Source organism: Anabrus simplex, chromosome 1 (genome assembly GCF_040414725.1).
Source record: "Anabrus simplex isolate iqAnaSimp1 chromosome 1, ASM4041472v1, whole genome shotgun sequence".
Taxonomy (NCBI): Eukaryota; Metazoa; Arthropoda; class Insecta; order Orthoptera; family Tettigoniidae; genus Anabrus; species Anabrus simplex.
Window position 1 is genome coordinate 1,637,198,397 of NC_090265.1, and position 13,643 is coordinate 1,637,212,039.

The window sequence follows — 13,643 nt, forward strand, 5'->3', positions numbered from 1 at the left end:
AGAATAACAACTGGAACTCTTTAGATCAACACCTACCCCTTGTTTGTTGTACACCATTAGCAATATTACGTCACCACAACTAATATGACTGGAAATTACACCACGTTAATTCCCCATACGATCCCTCGATACATGACGTAAATTGCCTTTTCCTCAAAATCGTCGCAAACCAGAATTTGATTTTTTTTTAAATGGCGCCAGATGGGCGAGGCTACACCGATAGAGTTGAACTGGATCCAATAGATACGCAATATTAGAGTTAGTGAATTTGTTGAAGGTTTTATTAATTGTCACGTTTCTTTCTGTAAACTTTTACTTCATCGTTTTTTCCTGTAATTCACCATATCTCAACACTTGTTTATTACTTCTTTCATATTTTATTTGTTTCTCTAAATTACCATAGTTTTATGTATTACTATTTGTTTCCTTTCAATACGATAAATAAAAATACAACATAAATGAATCCCTCTCATTTCTGTGATTCATTTAGATCAATTTTGACTCAGGGTAAATTTCTAAAATATTTCAGTTTCAATCAAATATAATGAACGTCTTTCTTTTCTTCCAGGCACTTACGACTTCTTTGGTCTGAACTACTATACCGGTAAACTCGTCACCTCCGGAGAAACTGGTAAAAATCCATCCAGGGATAGGGATTCTGAGGTGGTGACCTCTGTTGATCCGTCTTGGCCCGCCTCATCGGTTTCGCCTTGGCTGAAGGTATCTCTAGCAGGAAATATATTTAATTTGTAACGATATTAATGTCCCTCATTTTATTCTCTAATAACATTCATGTTCATAGCCATGGGACCGTTAGTTTTACGTGGAATCCAAAAAACAGGGATATGATTAAGCATTTCAAAAATCCCACATGCATTGCCTGGGATTCGAACAGCGGCCGTCTTCGCGTGAAACAGGCGACGACGTCACTCAGCTTTTGCATCCTCCATGGAACACACTTTAACCCACCTTGCTAATAATAAATAAATTCATTAAATGATTGATAATACTGTAGAGTCCCGCTGATCGGAACCTGACAACTCGCAAACTCCGTTAATCCGAACTGATTTTTTTGCCATTGCTTTCCTCATTGGGCCTGAAAATGCTAATACAGCACCACTGATCCTATGAGGACACCTTTCGTAACACTCAAATGCACTGGTCATGCTACGAAAGTTGTTTTATTATTAAAATTCGCTTTACTTCGCACCGACCCAAATATTTCTTATGGCGATGATGAATGGTATTACTCAGCACTGCCCATACCCCAGCAAGTTCCATATTGTCTTTGTCCGTGGAAGCTACATTTCGCACTGGTCTATACCAAGAGACAGATGCTGAAGTACTACATCCATCAAGGAATGCCAACAATGCTAGTGTCTATAAATGCCTATTTTGATCCTTAGTGCATATTTGCAAATGAAGTCCTACTTAAGCACCATACACCTTTCCTTCTTTTCCTTTCCTTTTTTTTCTTCTTTTCTTCAGTGTATCTAGTTGGTCGCTAGAGTGTATAGCCCAGTCACATCCTATGATGTTCTCTCGAGTTAGAAATATCCAGACTGAAAGGTGGCATGTATTCAGCGGCGTAGCCAAGGAGGGGGGGAGGGGTTACAAGGGGTTGGAACATCTCCCTCTCCGACAAGACCTCCTAATGGAATTTTTACGAAAAGATAATCAGAAACCGACAATAAACAAATGAATGTCGACTCAATGGGTTAGTTCTATTGACCATTCACAGGTACATAATAATTGTTAAACCAGCAGATCTCCCGAATGCATTTTCTAAGAATCCTCGAAAGTTGTATAGTATTTATTGAAGAACATTACAGGCTTTCGGCCCAAATACATGTTCCAATTACAAAGAGAAAAAGATATGAACTAAATATACCATGTGGACGCAAAATAAAAATAAACTAAGTCTACAATGTGGACGCTCACATGGGCAGATAACCAGACCACAAGCAAGCGCCACTCCTAAAATATAAAAATAAACTAAATCTACTATGTGGACGCTCACATGGGCGGGAAACCTATCCACATGTGAGCGCCACCCTTATAACTACCTTACTGACCGGCCGTGCCGTCCCTGGTGAATCCTCGAAAGTTGGATTTTAGATTGTAAACTGAACATACTATTCGCCGTAAAACTACTGATCTTGATCACATTGTTCTTGTTCTGTATTGTGTAGTGTACCGGTACTGCAATCTGAATATCAACATAATTTACTAGTATCAGTGTCCTTATAATAACACTCACGTATGCGTGCTCCAAACACGCACAAGCACCTCCATTATGTCCTATCATCATTCTGTAATTATAACCCCCCTCTTCCCCATCGGTTGAAGCTGGCTATGCTACTGCATGAATTTAAGCCACAGAAACTCCAAAAGATTTACAAAGTAGTCGTCTGTAATGTAGCTGGAGAGTTTCATACAAGAAGATAATGAAATTGCTGCTGTCAACGCCACAATGTATGGAAATGGGCTTTGTGCAATCACTGACCATGGAAAGACATTGGGAAGCACCAGCCACAATTTTCACAAATATGTAACAATCGATTTAGCCATAATTTTGATGTGTGTGGTCTTCTATGGTTTCTACAATCACTGAAGCCACCGAAGGCTGCACAATAACGCATTCCCAAGCGAGGTGCGACACGTGTAGAAAATCACTGGACTCGGACGAAGTTGGGGATGTGTGACATCTGGTTAATGCAGTCTGGGAGCAGTTTAAAGGAGCGCAGAATGTTATCAGTGGAGGAGGGATACTGACTGGAAGGTGATCGGGAATTTGAATCGATCAATCACTACTGATTTGCATTTAGGACAGTCGCCCAGGTGGCCTTGCAAATGCTTTCTGTGTATACTGCTTTCCTTTTATACTAAATATTTCGTTGTGAATCATAGCCAGTGTAGTAATGGATATTACTCCTCTCCTTGCTCGTCTATAAATTTAAAATACTAGGCTGACTTTTGTGACCGTGATATTGAGAGAACGGCTAAACCGACCGACATTGAAAAGCATTCTGATAAAAGCTCTTGGCCTGTAGATTTTCAGAGCATCTTTAAAAGCATAAACATTTCTTGCCGTACATTTTTTAAATTATTAAAGAAAAATGTAACTTTCTGACTGGCTAAAGTGCTCGCAGTACTTCAAGGCCGCCTGAAACGTGAGAGCGCTGAGCAGGTGGCACGATAGGGGACGTGGAAATGGGTAGGCACGCATACGCAGTCAGACTTCTTCCTGGTTATCTGTACTTCGTGGAAAGGAATAGCCGCTATTTTGCTGCCCAGTGCACAGAATTCCTCTGCATTTAAATGAGAGTTCGGTGTCTGGATTAAAATTAAATTCCAAAGCAACTGACTATATTCGATCAGCCCGGCTCAATATAACATAAAGCCCCAATGGCAAATAGTCTTTCATTAATGTGTGTGAATCGTCTTCTAAAACATATCACAGGCAACGGCATTCTATTCCCTCTGTTAGAAAAATTATTCTTCTTTGAGAAGATTCCATAAAGGTTTTGCCCGTTTTGCCAAATGCTTATCGCCAAACAATGATTTATTATAATAATTGTCTTGAACACTTTCATCTTTGACCCTTCTTCACACACGCCGCTTATAAAAAATACGCGAACAAAACCACAAAGAATGGTATTCGCTGATTTTTTGCAAGAAGTCGGTAACGGCGACTACCCCTTTGTAAATGTTGATGGAGCAAACGTTATAGAAATACGGTACCCACCAGAATTTTAGCACATGATGATGTCGTGATTGAAATTGATAGCAAAACATTCACTTCTGTGAAAGGTGTCACAATTTTCTCGAAAGTTGCCATTCTTAATTAATTTGAAATACCCGGTAGTTCAAAACAATACACATTACTGAAGATGAAAAGCTAGCTTCTTCAATTTCCTACATAATTCTTGAATTCTTTGAGGTTAATGGTTTGCCTCCACATATTCTTATTGGAAACATTGGAGCCACAGCTATGTTCCTTGGTAATCGTAACGTTTCTCAACGGCTCCTAAACAGAACTATATTAGGGCCTAATTCTAAGAAGTAAGTACGAAAATTGTTTAGACTTGGAAATAATAAGTGGAGATAAAGCGGGACAGAGAGCTCTATTCCCTCGTTTTGACTTTACGAGATCTGAAAAAACACTTCCATTTTCTTTCAAAAGGCATGAATTTCCAGTTCTCTTGGCATGTTGAATCACGATCAATAAATCTCAAGGGACGTGAAGGTCTCTTCAGTCAGTTCTCAGCCAAGGCCAGGTAAATTTTGCAATGTCAAGAGAACTATATTTTTAAGTTGCAATAGTGCCAAAAGGTAACTGTACAAGGAATGCACCGAGCAAGTGGCTACGTGGTTTGGGTCGCCCAGCTAAGAGCTTGCGTGTGCGAGATAGTGGGTTCAAACCCTACTGTCGGCAGTTCTGAAGATGGTTTTCCGTGGTACCCCATTTTCACACCAGGCAAATGCTGGGGCTGCACCTTAATTGCGACCACGGTCACTTCCTTTGCACTTCTAGCCATTCCACATTCCATCGTCGCTGTAAGACCTACCTGTGTGGGTGCGACGTAAAAAATTGCAAAAACAGTAAAGTGCAAGTAAATCCTTCAATAAATATTTGGCCTATTGACCGTCATGTCTTGACGGGTTCGGATAGTTAAATATAATTTTCAATAGTAGCTGATCCACCACTCGAAAATAAAATGAAGATAACATGAAATCAAAATTGTTGATAAATTTAAGTACACTGACTGACAGAGCAAATGCAACACCAAGAAGGAGTGGTTCGAAAGGGATGAAAGTTGGGGAAAAAACACAGACGGCACGGACGAATAATTGATGTTTATTTCAAACCGATATGCAGGTTACACAATGCGCACGGCATCGACTCAATAGGATGTAGGACCACCGCGAGCGGCGATGCACGCAGAAACACGTCGAGGTACAGAGTCAATAAGAGTGCGGATGGTGTCCTGAGGGATGGTTCTCCATTCTCTGTCAACCATTTGCCACAGTTGGTCGTCCGTACGAGGCTGGGGCAGAGTTTGCAAACGGCGTACAATGAGATCCCACACGTGTTCGATTGGTGAGAGATCCGGAGAGTACGCTGGCCACGGAAGCATCTGTACACCTCGTAGAGCCTGTTGGGAGATGCGAGCAGTGTGTGGGCGGGCATTATCCTGCTGAAACAGAGCATTGGGCAGCCCCTGAAGGTACGGGAGTGCCACCGGCCGCAGCACATGCTGCACGTAGCGGTGGGCATTTAACGTGCCTTGAATACGCACTAGAGGTGACGTGGAATCATACGCAATAGCGCCCCAAACCATGATGCCGCGTTGTCTAGCGGTAGGGCGCTCCACAGTTACTGCCGGATTTGACCTTTCTCCACGCCGACGCCACACTCGTCTGCGGTGACTATCACTGACAGAACAGAAGCGTGACTCATCGGAGAACACGACGTTCCGCCATTCCCTCATCCAAGTCGCTCTAGCCCGGCACCATGCCAGGCGTGCACGTCTATGCTGTGGAGTCAATGGTAGTCTTCTGAGCGGACGCCGGGAGTGCAGGCCTCCTTCAACCAATCGACGGGAAATTGTTCTGGTCGATATTGGAACAGCCAGGGTGTCTTGCACATGCTGAAGAATGGCGGTTGACGTGGCGTGCGGGGCTGCCACCGCTTGGCGGCGGATGCGCCGATCCTCGCGTGCTGACGTCACTCGGGCTGCGCCTGGACCCCTCGCACGTGCCACATGTCCCTGCGCCAACCATCTTCGCCACAGGCGCTGCACCGTGGACACATCCCTATGGGTATCGGCTGCGATTTGACGAAGCGACCAACCTGCCCTTCTCAGCCCGATCACCATACCCCTCGTAAAGTCGTCTGTCTGCTGGAAATGCCTCCGTTGACGGCGGCCTGGCATTCTTAGCTATACACGTGTCCTGTGGCACACGACAACACGTTCTACAATGACTGTCGGCTGAGAAATCACGGTACGAAGTGGGCCATTCGCCAACGCCGTGTCCCATTTATCGTTCGCTACGTGCGCAACACAGCGGCGCATTTCACATCATGAGCATACCTCAGTGACGTCAGTCTACCCTGCAATTGGCATAAAGTTCTGACCACTCCTTCTTGGTGTTGCATTTCCTCTGTCAGTCAGTGTATTTAGGTGAAATTATAACTTATAATCCAAACAAAAATCCAACTTGGCAAAATAGAATGCATAAATAAAATAAAGCAAATTATTTCAGCGAAAACACATACAAGAGGAAAAGCTTATCGATTGCAGCCAAATTAAGACATTATAAACTACACAGACAGAAGTCTCTGCAGCAAATGAATCTATTTTCAAAACTACTAATACGGCTGATATTGATAAAATACTTAAGAAGTTATAACGTGTATAAATAAACAATATCAAGTTAATGGTCATTGGATAATAGCTTCAAATAACACAGTGTATAAGGAAATCAAACCAATATTGATTACAATTAGAAAGAAGCGCATCTCAATTTTTTGATATCTTATTATAACACCGGAAACCAGAAATAGTAGAACGATAACAGAAAAATTATGGAATGGCAATACCAGGATTAAATGGATCACAGAAATTAAGAATGATATTAATGAACTATAAATAACACTAAATGATCTCAAGGACAAAATAGACAAAATTAAGATTCTCAATGACTCACATGTGAGACTACAAAATAAAATTAATAAAAGGGCGATAGGTAGAGTGTTCTCAACTGAGAAAGGATGTTGGCATCTCAGAGGATAAAGAAATATTGGAAGCGTAGAAAAGCTAAATTTCCTTTGCATAACCGACTAGAGTGCTCCTATGTTCGCCATAAAATGTTACAATTACAATTACAATTTGTAGCAATTCTCTATCACGAGGGTGGATATGGAATACTTACTCTTGTACTTCCTCAGTTACACAAATCTCCCCAAATGTACCTTATTATAAATACTGAGCTCGCTAGAAGTTCATTTTTGATATTCTATTTCTGTTTTCAGGTTGTGCCCTGGGGGTTCCGCAAGTTGATCACTTGGATCCATGAGAATTACAATGCTCCTGATATCCTCATCACAGAGAATGGCTTTTCAGACGCTGGAACTCTTGAAGATACAGACCGAATTAGCTATTTCAAGGTAAGGTTGATGGCATGGGTTTGCTGTACACAGGGAATAGTGGAGATCGTTGATATGACATTTGATACACCGGCATGGAAGTGGATTGCGCCATATTGACGTGACGGTATCTAGAATTGCATATAAAGCATGGTTCTCACTAGATGTATTTACGTATGACCATATTGTTCGAGAAGGATCAAAGGTACCCGACTTCATACTTAGGCCTAAAAATTCACTCAGTTGAGGAAAGTTTTTCTTCCTATATCGATGCCATTTTTCCTCTTTCCAAGAGAAGTTCTTTCCACTAAAAGCATTCAGTTTCCATCGGACATGTAAATATTACTGTATATTAATAGTGGGTTAACGTAGCATTAATACAGAGAAGATTTACAGTGACTCAAGTTAGGGAAAGGTAGTGGCCGTGGCTTTCATTAAGGTAAGTCAGGTTGTAAAATGGTACAACATGGAAAATTGTCAGGGCTGCCTATGGATATTTTAACTATACTATTCAATACACTACACGGCACTGAGGTGTTATTTATTATGACTAGGGCTCGAAAGTTGAAGACCTATAAATTGGCTAAAAAGAGACCTCAAAATATCAAAAATGATCCTAAAACTGACAAAAACGGACGTAAAAATACCGATCGAAATTCATTCATAATTTTAGTTTTTATTATATATTTAATGAAGAGATATAATGTTTAAAAATGTAAAATTCTGGTAGTATACAAACAGTGCAAAAATATATTAGTGAAACACTTATTCTTTCAGACATTATACACGTTTAGATTAACAAATTTTAAAGAAAGTAATTCCATGTTTGTTATAAAGTACTCGCAGAATTTGCAATACAATATTTTTTTCCACCTAGAATGAATTCAGCGAACCTGCAATGGACATCTTGGAGAAAGAAATTGAAATTGGAACAACTGGAATCATATTTGGCTTAACCACACGAGGGTTACAGAAATTAGGATTTGGAAACTTTACCTCAGTGGTCTTTGCAGTATATCAGAATCAATCAATCAATCAATCAATCAATACTGATCTGCATTTAGGGCAGTCGCCCAGGTGGCAGATTCCCTATCTGTTGCTTTCCTAGCCTTTTCCGAAATGATTTCAAAGAAATTGGAAATTTATTGAACATCTCCCTTGGTAAGTTATTCCAATCCCAAAATCTCCAGGTTCTTAAGTGTAAAGGATCTTCGCTTTTCAGACAGTACGTTGCGAAACACCGAAACGCTTCTCTCCACATACAGATGTTAAGGGTTCATACTTGAAGCAAGTGACATCTTTCTTTTCAAAGGCACACACATCAAAACATTCTCCTTTAAATATTTCACTTATCTTGCACATAATTTCATACCCTTGTTTTCTAAGCAATAATTTCATTTTTCATTTAATTTCATTTCATTTCATTTCAACTTCTCTCTTGTCAGATACGGTTGAAAAATATGTATTTACTAAAAAAATATGTTTAAGGAGTAAAGGATGAACTTATTGTTATTTTTACCTTTTATGGTCTTAACGCCTTTTTCAACCCCACTTTCTTTCGACTACATTTTTACTGCCTATTCTCAATTCGAAACATCATAAGCCAAAAACGCAGTAAAAGGTAAAAAACGAACAAATAAAACCCACCATTTTCTGACCTACAATTACCTAGAATGAACATATAATTTTTGGGCCTGGTCTTCGGATTCTTGAGATAAAAAGAAGATTTTTCCCCTCCTTGCTCCAGTTACCAATTTGGTATAAGAATATCAGTAACTTGTACAAATCGATAGCTAATCATCATTTGTTTAGCGTTTTAGTGTTATCACTTTCATTTTATCACGTAAATCCATTGGAATAGTGCTCTGAAATATCTTCACTAATACATTTGACCACAGATCGCACAATCAACAGTATATAGCTGTGTTATTCTGATGGAGCTGACAGCCAACATATTGGTGGGGTGGAACTGCAGCCCAAGGAGTTTAAATGTAAAAATAAAACAGTATATTTCCAAACCGGAAGTTTTATTCTCCGTATACAGTAGGTTATGTATTTTATTTCTTTTATATTTATGTACTTTTATTATCATCACCGTACTTGTTTTATTCTGTAATGGTTTGCTAAAAAAATATAAATACAACACGATCTACAAAAATGTAATTGTATTACTACAGAAAGGCACAACAACCTGATATATAATTGAATGTCTTTCATTTACAGAGTCACTTAACGGAGTTGTTGAAGGCAGTGTATGTGGATGGAGCTAATGTTATTGGTTACACAGCCTGGAGTCTACTGGACAATTTGGAATGGAACAAAGGTTATACGTAAGTAACATTATCAAAAATGTTCCAGCATGTAATTCGAATAAGTTTCGTAAAGGGATTCTGTATTATGTATGTCCGTAGCAAATCGGAGACGAGAGTGTACATTCTAATTTAATCATGATACGTTTTTCAAAATATAATGATAAGACCGCTTGCTGTTAGAAATGAGTAGTGATGTCAGTGGAATTCTATGTTAAAATTCTTGTTGTTTTTGTTGTTATTGCTGTCCATCTCCTTGGGTAAACAGGCAGCATAATGGTTTTCGTTTCACAAGGAAATGGGTTCCATCCATAGTCGGGTCGGGGATTTAATCATGTCTAGTTAATTCCTCTGGCTCGGGGACTGGGCGTTTGTGTTCATTTTAATACACACTCTTACTCTACACTCGATATACCTCACTACTAACCTCCAAAGAAACACATACTTGTGGATGCATCCCTCCACGAAGGGTTGGATTCGGAATGGCTATACTTGGCTGTAAAAAACAGGCCATGCACATAGATTGCCGATGCCGAGAAGAGGATGAAGTCAGTGTAATTTTGAGCAATAAGTAATAACAATAACAATGATGAAATGAAATGGCGTATGGCTTTTAGTGCCGGGAGAGTCCGAAGACAAGTTCGGCTCGCCAGATGCAGGTCTTTCGATTTGACTCACGTAGGCGACCTGCGCGTCGTGATGAGGATGAAATGATGATGAAGACGACACATACACCCAGCCCCCGTGCCAGTGAAATTAACCAATTAAGGTTAACATTCCCGACCCTGCCTGCAATCGAACCCGGGACCCCTGTGGCCAAAGACCAGCACGCTAACCATTTAGCCATGGAGCCGGACAATAATACTGATAATTCCTACACTGGGTGGATGTTTTCCTGGTAAATACATGACACCCATGGTCGAGGAATTCTGAATATCTGCACCATCTTGGACTTTAGAGTTTCCTCCATATGACATTAAATGGGCTATCATGTCTCATTATGATTCAATTACAACACCTTGTAACACATAGCTATTGCCAAATAAAACTCATGAACTACGTGAAGTAGGTCAGGATTTTTAACATAAAACCGAAAATTACTGGTTCCGTCTTTAACTAGATAAATCCATTTATCAATCACTCGATCAATCAATTATCTATATTTAGGGCTGTTGCCCAGAAAGCACAACATCGTACCTCTTCAGCAACCAACAGTCTCGAGAGTCCTTCTTCGTGTTCGCTGTACCCTTAAACACACCAACTTTTGATAACCTTCTTTTGTGAAGAAAACACAATTTTAATGGCATCAATTCTAATCCAAGGGGTTCATTACAAAGGCAATACTTAATCGAATCAATCAGATTTTATGGAGATTCCGACTCAGGTGTAAAAATCCTTTTCGCCATTTTGAACAACACTGAGGAATATAGTGGACTAATCTTCTTATTAGTGAGCGGGGCCAGTATGCTATGCAGCTCTAGCAGAAAGATCATGAAAAATAATGTTTCACACTTTGCCTGCTTTGATTTCGTTATTCTTACAACTGGGAAGAGTGTGGAAGAACATGCCTTTCGTACTTTCCCCTTTGGATTTTAAGATTTTAGACAATTCTAGTCAATCCATATCATACCGGTTTTTTGCTGCTAACAATTCGAATGTGTAGATTTGGAAGAATAAGAATGATAATCTGTTTAAATGTCACATGCTCATCTCAAGGTATTGACGTTTGTTCTAAACTCACACATTTTTCTTCCGTTCTTCATTTCAATTGTATTATGTCTGCCATCCAGACCAGTGTTATTGGATTAAAATTTAAAGTAATTCAGGTGAATCTAAAATTTTCAGGCAAAGGTTCGGGGTGTACTACGTGAACATCACCGATCCAGCGAGGCCGAGGATTCCCAAGGCATCGTCTCAATTTCTAAAGGAGCTCATCCAGGCTCGTGAAATACCACAGGACTAACTGCTAGAGTTCTACATTCCAAGGCAATATTTACTGCATGTTTTAAACATGAATATGAACATTAAAATCAAGCTCGTATTTGTTTTAAGGTCAATCTTTCTTGTTTGTGGCAGTACATTCCTATTTACCTCTTATTCTATTTCTGTATCCTCGACTTCATTACATTGTATTGGTGGTAATTAAAGTGTCAAGAAGAAGGACTACTGGGAAACCAACCTCTTGTAACTTTACAAAACACTTGTGTCAATATTTGGGCATAAAAAACGTTTCTCTCTTACTAATAAATATATTAGCCCCATGCTTGGAAACTATTTTCAACATTACCAGGATTATCAATAATAATTTGCCGAGAGTTCCGGTAAATGGGCAATATAGGTCACCAAAAGACACCTCAATTTAGAATAATAATATTTATTATTATTATTGTTACGGAGTTTTCCGTGGTAGGTAGAGGTGAAAGAAGGTGCGGGTGTGAATAGGTCTCCAGCTACGAAAGCAAAATTAATTTAAAATTTAACAAGGTTATATTTTCTTTTCAAAAACAAAGAAATAACAAGCATGGCAGGTACAAAGTAGCAAATCAAAAAGGGTAGTTACAATATTTACAGGAATTGGGCTTCGCGCCCTGATTTTACACTGCTTGGGCAATCAGCTCAGTTTTACCCCAAACACGAGTTTTAACAGAGGGGCAGAAAACCCCATTCATACCTAGGAGCCCTTGCTCCAAATTGCACAGAAAAGCCTCCACGAGGCATACAACACTCAATTTTCAAAAGAGCCACTCGCTCTCAAAATTTAAGCCTCTCCCAGGCCACACCAAACTCCACCTTCAAGTTGTCCTCACTGGACATAGACACAGGGGTAAAATACCCAACCTACTGAGGTCTATTAAATAAAAATGGGCAATTACATGACCTCTAAAATAACAATTTGAGAGGAGGCGATCTTGCACTCCTAATACACTTGTTTTTAAAAACCTAATCTGGCTCTAGGCCACTAATGCAAGGGCTAATCCCATACTACCGAGGTGACTTTAGAAAAGAGCAATTTGTTTTACATTAACGAAGAATAAGTTGAGAAAATAAGTTCACCTCAAGACAATGTGAGTGGGAGCTCGAGAGGGTTAGCACTCTCTATCCCAATATGCAGCTTAAAAGAGAATAGAAGAAAAGATCGTTACATTTTAGGAAAATGTTACATGGAGGAACGCTTCGCACCCGCCCCGAGAGTTAAACTGCTGAGCTAGCAAAGAAAGAATTTATTAATCGGCCATTACCTTATTGATGACCGCTGCCGAGGAAAGAGGCGCTTCCCGCCTCCTGCTATGTACTTTATACACTGAAAGATGGAACAGAAGTATCCCGGAGACCCTAAAATCAGCAGTTTAAATACTCTCGCAGAAGGTTCTAGGCGTTAGGGGAATGAAAACACCCTCCCGCGATGATTTTATTGGTAGATCAATAAACCCCCTACACAATACTAAGAAGAAACACATAATTGGTGGAAAATTAATTCAAGAAATTCGGGATAGGCTAGATTTAAAACAAGGGGAAAGAAGGGGTTAATATTGCCAACTTAACCAATGACTGAAAGAAATTTAGCAAAGAACAAACATTTGAAATAAAAATTTCTCCAACAAAATAGTTCTTTGACTCCGCACTAGGTTGCACTATTGTTGATCTTCAGTAGTGTCCTCTAGAAGAGAAAGTTCACACTTCTTACTTCAAGTGAAACAAAACCACATCAAAAATGACACAGTTCAAAAACTCAAAATTTTCCACGTGGTGACATCTTCTGAGAAAGTAGAGAATTAATAGCGTAGATAAAGTTCAGACTTCCTCCAGCAGAGGAGTTTCAACTGGCGCACATTTTAAATTAGCGGAGTGGAGGTGTACCGCCCGGTACAGACCTCCCCCCCCCCCCAAAAGTTCCTCCCGGGGTGACACATGAAATTGTTTGAAAACAAGGTCCAAGTTTTGATGTAGATATGGAGATTAATTGCCAAAAAAAAAATTTATAAGATTTTCTTAATTTGGTTTGATTTAGTTTCAAAATTTTGTTGTTGCAGATGAAGAATAGTTTTTAAGTTCGTAGAAGTAGAATTCTGAGGATAAACTTTTAATACTTAAAAGTGATGAAAAATTTTGCAATGTCCACCCAATATTGCTGTTGAATTCCCGAGTGTAGTCATTGCTTATCGTAACTGTCCATGTAGTTG

At 39.7% G+C, this 13,643-nt stretch overlaps 1 protein-coding gene across 1 annotated transcript in view; it reads left to right on the top strand.

The window, feature by feature from the left end:
* LOC136858639 (myrosinase 1) overlaps nucleotides 1-11,678 on the top strand; it is a 106,010-nt gene extending 94,332 nt beyond the window's left edge. The window contains exons 8-11 of the mRNA XM_068229383.1: nucleotides 569-720; nucleotides 7,040-7,174; nucleotides 9,377-9,483; nucleotides 11,308-11,678. Of these exons, the coding sequence (XP_068085484.1) occupies nucleotides 569-720; nucleotides 7,040-7,174; nucleotides 9,377-9,483; nucleotides 11,308-11,425 (512 nt within the window). The 3' untranslated portion in view covers nucleotides 11,426-11,678. The remainder of the gene's footprint in view (nucleotides 1-568; nucleotides 721-7,039; nucleotides 7,175-9,376; nucleotides 9,484-11,307) is intronic.
* The last annotated feature ends 1,965 nt before the right edge of the window (nucleotides 11,679-13,643 follow it).